Consider the following 17,684-nt stretch of genomic DNA (forward strand, 5'->3'; position numbering starts at 1 on the left):
CCTCTGTTTTGTGTTACTGCTAAACGGATATACTGCTTTTCACCCACTTGCAGTGATTCACACTTTTAAGAAAATTGTCTGTGCAGTGAAGGAATAAGTGGACAACCAGGTGGTAAATCTCTCCATTCCTTAGTATCGGCAATTTTGCCGGAGAGGTCCCACACTCACCAAATCATAGAGGATGCAGCTGTTAGGAATATACTTCCACTGGTAAGACACATAGCAATTTTTGATTTAAAAAAAATCCATATTATTACATGAATAGATGCATATTCAGACTTAGTTTTGTTTTGTAAAGTTAAACATGGTTATGTTCATGCTCTGCATGCTTTTCTAACTGGGAAATGTGGAGGGCACAGCTTATGAATACTACACAATAACATCTCCTGTTTTATCCTTCAGCAGACATAGAGACTCAGCTGATAAACAAGGGAATGCTCTATGTTTGTTTGAACAATATCCAGTTCCATAGGCTGTCTTTAATTATTTCCTATTGTGTTAACTCTCCCAGACACTCACATGCCTATTTAAGCAAGAAAAATAAAAAGTTCTCAACATGACTTTTAATGTTTTTTCTGAACCCAAAGGTTACACTGGGATGAGAAGTTGGGTTGTGTCAGTGGTAACTTTAACATCACCAGTTTTGCAAAAGCACTGCATTATACATACCTTGCTATAGTCCAAATACGCCCAAGAAATGGTCTATATTGCAAGGAACAGCAGAAGTACGTATGGACATTACCAGACTACAGTTTCCACATTACCTGAGGATAAAAGTCCAATTTCTTTCTCCAGGAAGCCTCTGTCATCTAATCTCCTCTCTCTATGCTGTTCCCTGCCTTTCCCTTCCCCCACGTCCTATCCATCCAACAGCAATCCCCACTGAGATTTCCTCTGAGAGGTTGTAAATAGAACTTTCCAGCCACTAAAGCTCTCTCAAAATGGCACATATCAAAGTGCCCCCGACTGAAAACCACAACCATCTGAAGTCCAAGGCAGTAGCACCGCACTGGCAGGCAGCAAGGGAAAGTCGCTCTCCACCCGTGCTGCCAGCATGCAGCATCCCATCCCAAATGGTTCATGCTGCGCCGCTGCACACAATCCCAGAAATGTCAAAGCCAGATGAATTTGTGCTGCTGCCAGTAACAACATGGTATTTGGTAATTATCTCTAGAAGAATTCTTGCTTTATGTGTTATTCTCTAACTCTCTGGCATTGCCTGCACCCTTTTTTATGTCTCTACATTTGATTTAATCTAATGGACTTCAGCAGTTTGGTACCTTTCTGATTTACTGCCAAGATAAATATTTAAGGACATCATTACATACTGCTATTTCTAAATAGAAATTGCTTTGCTGATCTCAAGGCTGCAATATAGGTTGGCTAGAATACATACTCGTTACAAATTTCTTATCTACTAGCTAGCTACTTGAAGGCTGACCCCAAGTTTACTGAAGTCATAGTGAGTGCTTCCACTGACTTTGTGAACTTCAGCTAGTATTTAGTGCAGTTGTTCATTGAATAGTCAGGTCCTTACTTCCTAAAAGTTGACCCCTGGCCCCTCTTCAGCACAGCCAGCACTGACTGCTTGCACAGCATCTCATCACATCAGTCACACACAAAGCATCAGGAACATTCCCCTTCATTGGCTTTGGCCACAGACTGGTCCGAGGCTTTTTTTTTAAACAGTTTGAGGGCTTTCAACTCTTACTCTGCATCTTGACAGAGTGAAAAAGAGGGGGAGAAGGGGGTTCCCCAAAAGCAACAGCCTCTCTCCAGCTGCCGTCTGAACAGTGAAGAGCTGAATTGTACCAGAGCCCTCAGCCCAGGCTCACCGAGATAACCTGTGCTGCAGGCAGATGTGTACTGCTGGAAGAAATAAAACCCTAAGGAAATCCAGAAATGTGATGGCTGGGTATTGCTACTTGTTCCAGCCATTCTCCTTGCTTTGGTTATTTATTTCCACACACATGCTCTCTCTTGCAACAGAGATGATTTTCCCACTGGGGATGGTGCATATGCGTGTAGGCTGCGATGTGGAGCAGAGGGGCAGGGAAAGCTGAAGCCAGGCATGGGGGAACATGACGTCTTCACATCTGCCTCCTAAATCCCATCTTCCACTCCACCCCAGCTCTCTGCCGGGACTCCGCAGTAACCCCTACGCTACACACACTGCCCTCTTCCCCAGCTCCTCAACGTGCAAGTCCCAAGTAAACTGGAAGAAAAGAAAACCAAGGAAAAGAGCATCCAAATACACAGAATATTAAAATAAAAACCAGGCACCCGACCCATCAGATGGTGTCTTAGTGCTTCAACAGCCCAAAGCACAGCAGCAGAGAAGAGAGCTCTCCCCGCGGTGTAAGTTTTGAATAACAACACTCAGCTTGCTGGGGGGGAAGAAGCTGCTCATTTGTTGTGCATCGATGCCTAAATTGTTCTTCTTACTCCTTGTTTTCATGGGTCACTGTGTGAACATGGTGTCTATCTGCCAGTGACAAGGGGCAGAGCTCAGGGACTAGGTTCTTACAAATTTTCATCAGGAGCTGATTTATGACCCCCAGCTCCACAGAAAACGCAGGAGCTACTTTCCCTACACATAATGTGCCCTCACTCCACTGACATTGTGTGGGGAGGTCTAAAGCCACTGAAAATCATGCTGAATAGTGGAGATATTATTCTATAATAAGCTCATTTCCCATTTTTCTCAAAATAGTCCCTTCTTTTTTACAGTAATGCAAGTGTACAATTGTAAGCAAAGAGGAGACCGACTTTTATTCCTGATAAGAAACTCAGACACTACCTTATATCTTACTAAAAATGGCCACCAGCTCAACTTACAGGGACTATGCAAGCAGCTATGTTGGATTTTTTGAATTACATAAACTTCTCAGTGCACATCATTGACAAATGAAAGAAATTTCAAGTCAGCCCATACTATCCTCAATCATCCAGGAATGGTAGTAGAAGGAACAGAAATTTGATGGGGATGGTGGAAAGGCAAAGAAGGAGAGAAAGACACCTCAACAGATTTTTTTTTTTTTCCAGGTGAATATAAAAAACTTTGACTGCAGCCCTTCAACTGCAGGGGGAAAAAAAAAATAAAAATCAATTGCAGCAAATGATATTTACAGTGTGTGACCTTCTGTTATGTGCTCAGGAACAGCATCTCCCTCCTGGATGCTATAGCTTGTCTTTGAGCACTTAGACACTTTTGACTTTTTAGGAGTATTATTAACTAAAGTTCTAATATTAAGAGATACCTTAAACATTCCCCATTACAACTGCCTTTTAAAAAAGAGGAACATTTTGTAACTGGAAAAGAAGAGTTGATAAAAGCAAAACGCCCTTTTCCTTGCTCACACCCTGCTATTACACAGTGCCTCTTACTGCCCTGCCTATTCCAGCCGAGGTTGCAGCTGTCATTTCAGCAGTAAGTGGTGCACAAAACACTGCTCAGAGCCTAAGAAATGTACTAGTGAAGCCACCAGAGCTTCCCAGAGTCCCATCAAGCCTTCAGGGAGCGTACACACATTTAAAGACTTTGGGCTGGCTCTCTCTGTTGTGGGAGAAACCCAATCTACAGCAAGCATGCGTCAGTAATGCTTTTAAACCGTAAGACCTCAGAGCAAGTAACACCACCGCGTGGAAATATACTGAAAAAAACAACGTTTTGTACCTTGCTGTGGGACTTCCTCAGAGGCGATCCTGGGCACATCCCGCTGGGAGAGCCGCTGAGATGAACGTAACATGCCTCTGGGTGTGACTAATGGATCCTGGACAAGCTATTTCTCACCCACCATTTCAAATTCATTTGGGTGTAGCACGGCTTTAATCCCCAGAAGTACCCAAACGTGACTTCAGCAATGCAAACTGTCCTCTCAAAAGCGAGCCCGATGCACTGGGCACCAAGCCCCTCTTAACGTCTTTGTCTCAGGAATCCACATGTCCACACGAGGTTTGTACTACAATACATACCTCATTTTTGCACACAGGACAAAGCCACTTTCGAAGCTGTCCTCTTCATCCCTCTTCACCAGACATGCAGAACCAGGTGAATAGTCAGCACTTGTGCATGTGAGAAGGCAGACAAGGATTGCTGCCTTGTTTATATAAACCATTTATTAGGCTGTTTTTCCTGACCGCAAGTACTACTTCCCAAACAAAAAATGGTTAATAAATCAACATTTAGCTCATCTTGCTACATCTCCCTGAATGCTTTTTATGACAGGTTTTCAAATTGGCTTCCATGAATCCTGACTGAGCCTTCTCCTTTCATATGCTAAGATCTAAGTGGGTTTTTTTGCAAATTACCAGCCACACATTTCTCAGCCGCATCTGGTAGTACTGAGTAGCAGCTTTCCTCAGAAGTGCCTGTGAACTGGGAGTTAAACTACTGGCTTCCCTGGGAGAAAAGGAGTCTGCCTGCATTTCTGGAAAGTACGTAACGCTTTTTCTTCCTAGCACACAGATAAGGCCCAAAATGCAGATTCATACCACCTGATAGGGTTTCCTAGAGCAGAAAAGGCTATCCTGGCTTACCCTAGCAATGCTCTCTGCAGCGCCTAGTGATTGACCAAGGCAGGAAAGTTATGGTTCTCCATTTGCCACTTTCTGTCAGAGTTTACAGAAAGCAGTATAGAAACTTGTAATACAAACATTTAAAGGGGTGTGGGAAGATGAGCTCGATTTTTTTGGCTGGAAGATAGTGCTTGTGGCCCAAAGGAATAGCCTATTAAACAGCTTCGATGAACGAAGGAGCAAAACCTAACTGACTCTGCAGATTCAACTGGCCAGATGCTAATGGAGCATGTCGCGCTCTGCCTGCGCTGCCCACACCTCCTCCTCCTCCTTGCCATAAAATCTCTCAGGCCCTTGGAAATAGGAGCCAGCTTTAAGTCACTGAGCTACACCTCCCATATTTCCTCCCACCAAAAAGGGTTGGGAACTCCTGGCCTTGCACCCAAAGCCTTGCTGAGAAGCAACCTGGATGAGTCCGGGTAGCCAGGACCAGGACCGGGCTGTCCGGGAGCTGGACACGCAACCAAGCGGATTCATGGGCTGCTTCATTGGCCCTGCAACAGCACACAGGCAGGGCAGAAAACATCGCCCAGGGCATGGTATGACTGATCTTAGGATGCTGTGCAATAAAACCACCAGGAATCTGCTCCGTTTCCTGGCCAGAAAGAAACTCTGGCTGTGAAAAATGCAACAACTTCCTATATTCTGCAGCTGGCTGCTGGTGTCAGTGTCAATTCATGTCTTGTTAAAAACTTTATCACTATGCAGTAGACACCGAGATGTGCTGCTCCTAGGAAATGCAGTACTAAAGAGAAAAATGGGCAAATTGTGTAAAGAAACAAATCAGATCTGCCAGAATCTATAGCTGGGTCAAAAGGATACCAGCCCTTAAGATGTTCAGTAGCAAACAGCCTGCCTCTGATGGCAGATTCAAACAGTTCAGAAGCCTTTGAGCAAGCCAGAAATGCTCTGAATAACGTGCATGACCTGAGCTTCCTTGAGCCAAATACTAAAAGTCTATAGATGTTTTAACAAATTAAAAGCACAAAGCCATCTAACAATCGTTACGTGCAATCCTCCCCTGGCCTTGCTCTCCTCGTAGCTCTTTTGCAGAGCATCAGCTTCAATATGATCCAAGCCCTAAGAGACTAGGGAATGGCCTCCTGTAAGAGCTTCTAACACGCAGCACAAAGGTTTGAAACAAACCTTAGACAAACACACACACTGATGCCTAGGTAGAGCGAGCGGGCTGAACTGCACTTTAAGTTGATAAAACGCAGCATCCTACTCACTAGGGGAACACAGACGACTGGTTATGGGAGGCTGTTCCTCTCAGACAAGCTCCCACAACACAGAGTCTTCCAGTAGCTTGATGAAGTCCACGACCCTTTAATTCAAAAGCCCTTTTTTCATAGGACACGCCACCCTCCGACAAATGCAGAGCACGCTCATATCTCGGGACAAGCGTCCCACCTTCCTCCCCGCTCCACCTGCCTGGTAATTTAAAAAAGCTGACATAGAAGAGTCAGGTTTAAATGATTTGGCTTGAATCCTGCCCACAGCTGCCTGCAGCAGTGCCACCGGCTCAGGCAGGCCTGCGAGGAGCTACGCAGCTGATGCAGAGGCTGGGCAGCGTTCTGCACTGCAGCGGTGAATACAGCCGAAGCCCGCTGGCTTAAAACCACCCGGGGCCAAAGACAGAGGTACAGTCGTGACAGTACAGACATTGAGCTAAGTGACCTTGACCACACTGCTGAAGAAATTCCCTACCACATTGCCACCAGCTTCTTCTTCTACGTGCAGAGGGGCTGTTTATTTTTGTCGCTCAACGTTTAATTAAACGGTAATCTCTATAGGATAGAGTTTATTGCTTGCAGCTTATCTCGGCACCTGTGGCATTATATAAAACCACCAACACTCCAAAGTAACACCTGCCAGCAAATCTACCTCCCTTCCTGCGGCACGTATTCAAATCTTCCAGAACTTTAAAAATAAACACCGTCTACAACAGTGGTATTATGTTAGGTAAACCCATGCCGTTGGCTGCAAACTGGATGCAGACCAGGGGCAGGAACGTGACTGCGATTCTGTCAAGTGAATCAGAGCAGCCGACAGAGAATTCCCACTGGCTTTACGCTAACTGTGGAAGGACATGCAAGAGCTGAGCTGACAAAAGTCAGAACAGGGTGCCCAGCTGGAACAAAGTTACCTCAGCAGAACATTTTTGAACAAATTTGGATTGCAAAGTAAATTCATAGCAGATCAGCACTTTATATCACAGGGTAACTGCAGTTTAAATATGGTATTAGGAGCCTTAAACTGAGGTTTACCACTCTGTGAAACTATAGCCTTAGGACGCAAGGAAAAGCTGGAAAACAAAAGGCTGACTCAGCTCTAAAAGAAGCTAACTGAAAAGGAGAAAGAAAATAAACCCATGGAAAGTCTAAAAGCCTAAATATTCTTTCTTTTAACATACCCCCCCCCCCTTACTACAGTGCCACCTTTCCACAGCAGGCTGTTATTGCAGCATCATCCAATTTTTGAAAAACATCACACCTGAACAGGAGGTTGACATCTACCTGTAATGCGACCAGCGACCAGAAGGATATAGGGAGAATCTCTATTTCAACATATGCCCCAGGAAAGCACCCAGCAAGCTCACTAGATTAGACTGGTCTGACAGAGAGCAAAACTTGGCCCTTTACTAACTGTATAAATTTTCCTTTTCACACCATGCACCATTAACCCTAACTAGTTGGGGATTAACCCCAACTACTGTTAATCCTACACCATAGTTAAGAGAAACAATCACTATTTCGCAACAGTTGAAAGAGCCTTCTTGGAGTACCTGCAATAAATGTTCCTTACTGGAAAGCAATTAACACCAGTAAGAATCCTGACAGGATTAGAGCAGTAGCAGCCCAGTGAAAAAATACGGGCAGAGCTGCTGTGCAGCACATGCCTTAGGAGTAGTAACCTTATGTCAAGCATCAACCACAGAGTCCTGGGTGAGGATGTCAGCCCTAAGAGGCAGTACCACATTCCCCTCTTCCCAGAAAATGCTAATTCTGGAACTGTGCAGGGTGGGTTTGGATAGCCTGCAATGTGTCGTGCTCTCATTCAATGACCTCGTTCATCACATCACAAGAGCTAAACTCACACACTCTAAGACTGTGTTTTGCTTTTGTTTTGATTAATTAGTTAAAGAGGCATCAAACTGATTAGCACTCATCAGGTTTGCCTGCTCTGCTTTCACATAATTTTCCATTGTCGCTTTTCTGAGAAGGAAAACCTGGGCTCCCAGCACCAAAGATAAACTATCAGAAAATGCCTACACAGAGCAAGACAATCTAGTCCAGACAGGTCTAATCAGAGCAAGAAGAGGACTTCTGTGTGCTGCCTCTGTTCAGATATCAGTGGTCAAATGAACTGAGTTAAGAGTCCTGCCAGGGAAGAATTACTCACTTTATAGCTATTTCACAAAAATGCTATGTTTTAGTGTCACTATTACACTAAGGCTAGATAATTTTTAAGCCCAGTGTCCTCTTCCAACACTCTATTAACTTGTAGAGTGCACTGTATACCCTGAGAGCGTCAAAGCTGTGGTGCTGCAGAATGGGAAGCTGGTCTCTGAAATCCTCCCTGGCCTACACCTATTTGACAGAAAGAGGACTTGGTCGTTTGCCGCTCCCTCTTTGTTACTGATAAGCCTTGCTTGCAACATGTTTTTCAGAAGAGCTGCCATATAGAAACACTGACATTTGGCAAGAGAAAGCTTCATCCAGAATTATGATCTCATTTGCATATGTCTGTACCTGACTGAGGTATCCGAACAACAGAGTTTGTCAAGTAAACACGAACAAAGCACGATTCAATATACCCAGTCTGTTAATAACCAACATCTGTGACTTTCACAAATGAATCGCTACAGGAGATCACAAAGAGATGGCAAAAAGGGAATGCAAAAATGCTAAACTGCATGAAATAACACAGCTAAATAACAAACAACAATCTTACCACAGAGCAAGTCTCTGCTCAATTTCCTTGAGAAAACCAGTGTGAAATTTGTGCAAAGGTTCGAAGTTGGAGAAAATGAGATTTTTCAGTGTTTCGGGCATGCAATCCTCTTTACTCACTGCATTCTGAAACCACTACAAAGAAAAAAGAAGGAAAATTATCGGGGAGTGGAATGCAGCAGGTATGATCATTTGCTGTCTTTATACACCTAACCCAGTAAGGACCTTATTTAGCTGGCACTAGGAGTGCAACCCAGGCTACCCCTGACACTCCTGCGTGCTAAACTGGTGCTCTTATCAGTGGTCAGGCCCTGCATAGTTAAAAAAGAAACTCCCTTCCCCTTTGCAATAACTGATCAAATCTTCAAAATTCTTTTCAGGCCCAAACTGGTTGGTCAATACAAACTGAATTTGCAAATGCTGTAGGTGAAAGAGAAAAAGTATTGCAATACTTGCAATGTTCCAGTAAAAACAAAAAATACGTTCTGTTCTTTCTTTTGCCGAGTTCTGTCCGAAATCCCTTTGACAGGAGTTGGCACAGTAAGCACTCAAGCCCGTGTTGCTGTGTACAGATAGAGAACATCATGCGCTTTGCAAAGTGAACAAGTAGAAGGACGGTACTTGGCGCTTCCAAGACAAGACGCCAGTAGCAGAAAATAGGAGGGTCAGTGCCAAACACTGTTAAGACCGCAACAGGCTCCTGCTCAGTTGCGCTCTATATTCTCTTTTTTTCTCCCTAACAGACCTATGGGTGACGTAAAGCCATAGGACTAGGGGGCTTGCCAAGGTGGCACGGACTATTATCTTCAACATGATAACACTGCTCCCTCCTCGCTACCTGAGGGGTTCCAGCTATCTATGGTTGACTTCCAGCAGTGCCCAGAAGGCTGTTACAGTGGTCTTGGTTGATGCTGCATCAGCTGAAGCTGACCCAGGCCCTTGATAAAGAGAGATCCCTCCCAAGCCTCCCTCTCCCCCACTTTATCTCTGGACTGAGCAGAGCTAAGGTTGAAGAACTGCACACCTATCAAGTCTCAAAATTCATGCACGACACTTGTTCCTTCTACCTTTTCCAATGACGCTGGCTACTTGTTCGCTCTCAGTGGCCTCCTGGGCCAGTCATCTGTGGAGCACAGCTGATGGGCCTGCCGATTAGCTTAGAGCCAGTTGTATGCCTCTCGTTGGCACAGCAAATTCAAATTTGCCTGCCACAAGAATAAAAGCCGGGGGGGAAATGGGGTTTAAGCTCCGAAGAGTGAAAACTTTCTGTTTCTGCAGCCACTGGGTGAAACAGAAGATGAAAACGGCGTATCTGCTGCTGAGACTGCAGCCGTGACCACCATCCACAGCTCCTGGCCTCTACCCTCATCAGCCTGGCTTCCCAGAAAGCCAGGGTCAGCAGGCAGTGGAGTCACCGCTACCTTGCTGCTTTTAACAACCGTGCTGCTCCAGCCTACAGTGGCTATGTCTAAGCTGGCATCAGATCAACTGCCTCTGCCACGTGGGCTCCTGGAACAGATGAGAAACTGGGGAGAAGGTGTCTCTCCCCGGTTCCTAGCTGGTACCAGCAAACTCCTCCCTGCAGCACGTCCTCCTTACCGCCACACTCAACACAGGAGGTGGCAACGCACCTCACGGAGTTTCACACACTGGATGATTAAAGAGCTGGGAGGTCTGGAACTGGCAGCCCTGCTGAAATACCATGAGGGGTTTTGGATCCAGTGCCCTTTTACAGACAATTGTTATTTAAGGCCAAATCTTGCGCTCATTGCTCTTGGAAGTTAAACAAGACTGTTGGTGCGTGTGCAAAGAAGGCACGTATTTGCCTTGGTGATTTTAACAATCACACTCTAATTAGATGCTACAGATTAAGGACTTGTTTAACAGACAGTTTCACTTACTGAAAAAGCAGAATCATTCAAACAGGTGCTCCACAATATTTCATGTTAAATGGAGGGCATTTAAACCAGGAGAAAACATTTATATGTCCCTCTAAGGAGCTACTTCAGTTTTAAGAGAAGTCATTGAAAACCCACAGGCATTTTTAGTAATTACAACCACAAAGTATGAGAGCAAGAAAAAATAAGTGAACTGCGTCCCAAGTTTCTCAACCTGATACAGTTTCATAGTGCATGTTACTAACCACAGTGCAAATCTCTACTTTCTGCTTTTTGTTTTATTTCCTCCCTAGAGCTGTACTCCTGTGCACTGCAGAGAATACCTACAGTGCAGAATATAAAAGTAGCATGAAACAGCTAAGATGTTAAATGGAGCAGATGAAATACTACTGCTGACTACAGCTTCACATGTTTCATGAGTAATGCTCAAGTAAACATACCGATGTGATGACTTCAAGGTCCTTCAGGTATGTTCGTTCTGTGGTTGCTACTTCTTTAGCGATGAAGTAAGCTTTCTCAGTCGGGAATCTCTGCAAATTGCAAACACATTAGGTTTTCATCTGCTTTTATGGAGCTGCTTTCTGTAGGAAAAAACTGCAGACAACAATCACCAAGAGAGTTACAAACTAGTGACCCTTGCTTGTGGTTACTGTGACTCATGCTTGAATGTTTCTAAGCCCTGAAGCCCTGAAAACAATCCTTCCTTGGAAACACGAGAGAACAAGCACTTTCTATGGGTTCTTGAGAGACTTTTTTTCTGCCAAGGTGATTTCTACAGCTTTGGGGTGCTGATGTTCCTTTCAGGTTATTCCACATATCTGGAGCAGGACATATTCTGAAGTTCACAAAGAAATCCTTTGCAGGCTAGATAACCATTTGAATCAAATTTGACAAATATCAAATTTGACAAAATGACAAAAAATTAGTGCCTGACTATTGTAAGTTTCATCGTCAGGATAAGAGTCCACAGTAGAAACACTCTCTCTCTCAGAAAAAAAAAAGAAAAAAGAAAAAAAAAAAATCCCTGAGATTTTCCCAGTGCAGCTGGACAACCTAACAGTGGGAGAGGGGAAGGATTTTAGGGTAAGTGACAGATTTCAAATTTCAGGGGAAAAAAATCCAAATCCTCCTGTGTTATCCAAGAGGCAAAAGTGATTTTGACCTCTTAATTCTGAAGAGCCAAAGGATCCCAATTATCTTGCTCTGTGTTGCTCAGGAAGCAAAAAGGAAGAGCAAAACATCCATAGATCTTTTGCTTCTACATTTCCTTGCTGAAGATCAATGATACAGAGGATGCACCAGAAAGGGATGCAAAGAGAGACTGTGTGGGTGTCTCCTAGTCAGTATACAACCCCACAGGAACCATCATCAGCTGGTATATACAGCAGTCACTGGCTGCTGTAACTTGGACTGACACAGAGAATCTTGAGTATACTAACTGATTCCTGGCTTTTCCTCTTCACAAATTCCTCTCGCACATCTTGCTAACTATGCACAGTGGGAAAAGAGATCTTCCTTACACATGCTCCCACTCTGCAGCAAAGCCATCTGAGTTCCCACCTTCTTCTCCCTGAGATGCTCCAAGCTCAGGAGAGAAAGCAGGCAACAGAAGGACAAGAGCAACCCCCTCTCGCCCTGCAGCACAGGAGGGACGAGCCGGCAGGCACCCAGAACCCCCTGGCTCAGACAGAATCACTTCTATCTTCAAAAAGCAGGTTTGGATGTGATGCTTCCTTATGGCTTTACTGCAGTGATGGGGCTGAGCCAAACACTCCCAGCTGAACGCTGCAGGCTGTGGCTCAAAGTGAGCCTTTCCTACTCCCACAACCAAATGCTCCCAGTGGTGCTCCCAGCAGAGACAGACTGGAGAGCCTGGTTTGCACACTCTTGCACAGGCTCAATGCTGTTCCTTTTCCCTCTGTCACCTGGAAACTTTCCCTCCAATAATCCATTGGAGTTGACTGTTTTGTTACAACAAACTACCAAACTCCATTCCTTAAAAACAAGCTAGATTTATAGGAGACTCTGTCAAAACAAGCTCTTCAGGTTGCAACCAACAGGACTGGGCCAGATATATCCCACATTAACCTTAAGGACACAGAGCTACCTCTCTTCTCTCTGCTACTTAAAGAGCAGCTGGGGCCCCTACCTCCTGCACCTCTGTTGAGGAGAATGAATCCAGAGCACTGAGCCCTCAGCTACCGCAGTTTTGTGGTTCCAGCCTGACCCGCTCCAAACTGTAAGTTTGGCCTCAGGAGCACAGGGATGCTCTTGGACACACCATGACTGAGGACAGCAGATACCAAGTGACCCAGCCAACTTAAGTTATCTGGGTGGATCTACGATGAGGAAGCTGCAGGGGGGCTAGATATTAGTCACTTTGACAAACAGCAGTAGTCGCAACACAACATGGAGAAGAGAGCCAAGGCCAACTGCCTCTGCCTCACCTTTCTTTTGACCTCTTCCTCATCATCAGTCCTGACGCACGATGGGTCATTCAGCAAAGGGCTGACCAAGGGAGATGACTGCTTGGCATCAGGGCTCAAGTTAGGAGATAAAGACATATTTGCCACCGACGGTCCTCCTTGGGAATTGATGGAAAGCTCTGAAAGGTGAGGGCTGCCAGTCAGAGAACCTGCTAAAAAAATGGGAAAAGAGAAATCAGTTAGGACAGGCTCTCTCTAGAAAGTTCCAAAAAGAGTTACAACCTTAAGTTGCAGCATGTGATATTACACTACAAGACACAGCCATCAGTGTCCTCAAACTAGTCCAAATGGACTTGAAGCCAGAGGAACTGCATCCATTTGCATTAACCAAGTGACTGAAGCATTCTTTTAGCTGATGAAACTGGCTGAAATTAGTGTCTCTGTAGGGAGGGGATCAAGGCATACATGACTGAGCTGCAATATTTACTGCTAAACATCAAATTAATACCAAATTTTTCACCATTGTAATCCACTCTATGAAAGAGAATAAATACAAGAAGGGGAGTCACCCTAGGAGTACCATTCTTTCTAGCAAAGTAGAACTTCAAAGACTCAAATCAGTACTTCATAGTAGCTACAGGACACAAGTTAGAACAAATTTATCTAGTGGAAGTCTAGAGAAAAAGAAACAATGACTTTCTACAGCAGTGTTGCTGCTAAGACCAGTTAGATCTAACACGAAGGGAGAAAACTACTAGTTCCCCAATTTCTACACACAACACAAGTATGTATATTATACCTTGTAGGTCTTTCCATGCTCCTCTGATTGTTTGGGATGGAAATGCTAGCATTACATTTGCATAAGACAGGCAATACTTTTAACGCACAAAGCATGACAACTTTAGATGATCACAGATATAAAGTCCCATTTAATTTTGGATTAAAAATATTAAAGAATTAGACAATTAATTACACTTCCATGGATTCATATACACTACATCAAATATTACTGAAATTAGCATTTTGTCTTCTGGGAGGCAGCCAGACTACTGACCGCACAAAGGGAAGAGTTTGCCAAAAATGCCCCGTGTTCTCCCAGTTATCCGCTCCTTCAAACCTCTGAAAATCTAAACCTGTTTTAGAAGATGGATCTGTCATGTGGAAGAACATTTACAGTCTGTACCATTTTGGCATTACACGTTAAAATCCAACCAAAAAAACGTGACAAGCACTTGATTACCACAGGTAATAGGCTGTCTAGGATTAAATGTAAAACACATACATTACCATATATAATTAAGGTCAAATACATTTTACTATCATGTGTTTATGTCCTCCCTAGATTATGATAGGGAAGTGTTCTATTGCTACACAGCTGAGATACTCCAGTAAACAGAGGCACCAATAAATATAATTAGGCCAGTAGTAAAACCTATTTATTTTATGGAAGAACTCAAGATTTATTGCTAGAACATGAATGTTTTCCAGTTCCAAACCAGTTCATGTTTATATGTCATTCCTTTGAAAAGAGAAGGAAACAAACAATACAGTTATCAGTTTACGTAATCATGACAGTTATGTAGCCTATTATAAATCAAAGTCAAAGCAGTATTTGTCTGAAATAAAGGTCTGTATTATTACAGCTAGCAAGAAAGGGTTTACCAACAGTTTCACACTAAATCAATGTTCAGTGAAATTTGAGAAAATGCCACAGCTTGTTACACAAATGTCAATTTTATTGACACTAGCACACAACTGTATACAGTGTTTTCAAAAGAAATGGAATTCATCATTGAGAAATAGTGAAACAGATTAATAGCAAGGTTGTAAGGTTAAAAGTACTTAACTCTGTATTACAAAAGACATAAGAAAAGTGGTATCACCTCAAACGTGGAAACAAAGAAATTCTGGCACTATCCCTGTCATTTGACAGCGAATAAATGATTTGCACCTCTGTGAGAAGTTCACAGGCATTATAGACTAGAAGTTAAATAGCACCTATCTGTGATAGATAGATATATCGACATATCTACCTACCTATTTATTATCCCGGGTCTAAGTTCTGATGTACTGGAAATTTTATCAGTACAACTCCAAGTATTTCAAACTATAAAATATCAAATGGACAATGAATTAAAGACTTCCTAACCTATACTTGGAAGACATAACTTGGGAAAAGTATTATGGAAAGTGTCACCAAAAAGCTTGCCTAGTGGCTCACAGCACTGAGTATACACCCCATTGATTAAAGACTTGCTCATCAATACATCACTGACATTCTCAAAGTTATTTTGCAGCAAGTTGAAATGCTACATCCTCTTTTTTGCTATCAATGTGGACATGAGCAGTGACCAAATCCAACCACTACCACTTAGAAGCAAGAGCTCAGTCAGACCCCATCTGCCAATATGCTGAACAAGTGAAAATTAAAGCTTACTATAAGAAAGTGGCTATATTACAAAAGGGCCTCAAAATGCTGTTACGTTAGCACATTCTGGGGCCTAATTACAACCAACATAGCCATAAAGATTCAACACACTGGATGTTGTTCTGGTAAAGGTGGGAAACAAACTGACTGACTCACAGCAGAACGAGTAAGTCATGAAGAAATGAAAATGGAAGGTCTTCTCTCCCCCAGTGCCAATCAATCAGGACATGTGTCATGGCAATGCTGCAAAGTGACTTTCTCTTTTTCATGGAGGTGAGGAACAAATAACCTGTATTAACCAAATGGTCTTTTGTCAGTATTTCATCTGACCTCCTGCCACAGAGGAGTATATTCATACAGGCTCTACTCATCAACTACATACTGCAGAATATAAACAGAAGCAGAAGGGAAAAGATCAATCTTATTTACAAGGTACTGAAATTCCTCACATTTTACCCTAAAGGATTCATTGATTGACAGGCAATTATTAGCATGTCAGTTGCCAGATATCAGGTGGTTCTGCACAGCACATTAGGGGCCTAAAAGTTTTGCAGCTGGTAACATGGAATCATCTTTGCTCGTACTTCAAGAGATTTTTATTTAGATTCAGACTTGGGCCATCTTTCAAATATAATGGAGCCAGCTACATACACACAAACCAAGAGACAGGTACAAAAAAGTTTATATAACGATTGCTGAAGCACATACTAAAATTATATCCTTGATGGAGTGAGTAGGAATTAAGCATGTGCTTCAATTCTTTTCTGAGCTTGGGTTTAAGAAGAGAAACAAACACTGGTTGATGACAGTGGCAAATAATGAGAATGCACTTTACCACGGTACACCAGATTAGCCCAAAATATCGAGTGGTTCTTAGTTCCACTGAGTCAGTTTACTCTCCAGACACTGGGGCAAGGTGCTGCAGTAGGGAAGGTGACAGAAGAAGTAAACCTTGACTGAAATCTAACTTGAAAAAAATCTACAAAACGACAACGGCATTTTACATGGCCACAGGACATGAAATTATGGGTTATCATCCTAGCCTTACACGTGTCTCAAATCACTCCCCACCAACATACATGTTCCATGTGCTAAGTAAAATGAAGCCAGTGGCTAAAATCAAATACTTAACAGCTATACCTCTGTCAAAACACACATCACAGTTGCTTGCTGCAATTTGGTGGTGGGAATGCATGGGAGTGCTGGCAAGCTGCGGGTCCCCAGCTAGAGAGGGGCAGGTTGGGCTCTGCGCTTTTCTGGCCAGCCGTGATCCATCCCCCTCCCAGAGCTCAATTCAAATCCTAGGTGAGCTGAACTGCCTGCTGCCTCTTTCCTTGTTGACTACACAGACAGCATAAGATGATCTGAAATCCCTGGTTAGAGACTTTAACCTAAGATGGGAGGGCTCCCCTCTTTGTGAGGAAGACAAATGGGACTCAGTGTATCCTGAAGATACCCCTCCTCTATTCCTTTTCTCCTGAAACTGCTGAATAACAAACTCAGGCCATTTAGGGTTCTGCATCTGCTTCAAAAGAAACAGTTTCCATCCCTACGCACTGTGTTTTAACAGCGAGGCAAAGTACAGCAGTGTTAAGATGCTCCTGGGTATGTTCCTCCTCTGTAGGGTACCAAGAACTGAAAACAACTCAATTATGGAAACTGAGAGGAAACATCAACCATTACTGAAGGTGACTGAAATTCTGCTGGAAAACTTCATGTACACCTACAGTGCTCACTAACTCAACTGTTAAGGGTTATATTGCTCTCAAGGTTTATAGGTTTATTATTAGAAATTATAACACATTAAGAGCCAGAAAAGCGCTGTTCTCAGTACCTGGAACGCTGCAGGGCTTATTCTCTCTTAGGCTTGCTCCACAGCCTGCCCTGCAGTCAGGGGAAGCTCGTGACACCCAGATCCCAGTTACCCTGCTTTAAGGACAGATGAGCGTTTTCTAAACTCCAGTCTGGTAGATGAAACCCAAGCTGTTGCCCCCATCCCACTTATGAGCACTCTTTAATAAGAAAGTATCTAGCAGAGCTGCCGCTGCTGTGGCCACACAGCTAGGTCTAGCTTAATTTTCTATAGTCACAGTGGTTGCACACCTCTAACTCCTACCTCAAAGTTTTTTTCAGAGAAAGACTCATAGTACAAAATGACATGGGGGACAGACAGTACCAGATGAAGTGGCAGGAGTTTTAATATGCACTTCACCAATGACTGAAGTACCTTAGATTGGAGAAGAGTTTAATAAGGGTGTCCAGCCCTTCTCTCCCCAACTGTGAACCAGGCACACCCACGCTGCTGAACTGAGTTACAGGATGGAGATTTCTGCTCTGCTCTCCCTCAGTGCAAGAACAAAATCCCACTGACTTCCACAAAAGCTTGAGGGGGAACCGT

The 17,684-nt window shown here is 43.6% G+C and overlaps 1 protein-coding gene across 6 annotated transcripts in view; it reads right to left on the minus strand.

Moving 5' to 3' along the window:
- Positions 1-17,684, minus strand: part of FARP1 (FERM, ARH/RhoGEF and pleckstrin domain protein 1) — a 210,400-nt gene that overhangs the window by 20,818 nt on the left and 171,898 nt on the right. For 4 of the 6 annotated variants that reach the window (XM_069802436.1, XM_069802434.1, XM_069802431.1 and 1 more), the window contains exons 14-16: positions 12,880-13,070; positions 10,873-10,962; positions 8,536-8,669 (exon numbers count right to left, since the gene is read on the minus strand). In XM_069802436.1, coding sequence (XP_069658537.1) covers positions 8,536-8,669; positions 10,873-10,962; positions 12,880-13,070 — 415 coding nt within the window. The remainder of the gene's footprint in view (positions 1-8,535; positions 8,670-10,872; positions 10,963-12,879; positions 13,071-17,684) is intronic. The other 2 variants (XM_069802435.1, XM_069802433.1) reach the window with 1 other exon arrangement.

This window comes from Haliaeetus albicilla, chromosome 15 (assembly GCF_947461875.1).
Source record: "Haliaeetus albicilla chromosome 15, bHalAlb1.1, whole genome shotgun sequence".
In the NCBI taxonomy this organism is placed as follows: Eukaryota; Metazoa; Chordata; class Aves; order Accipitriformes; family Accipitridae; genus Haliaeetus; species Haliaeetus albicilla.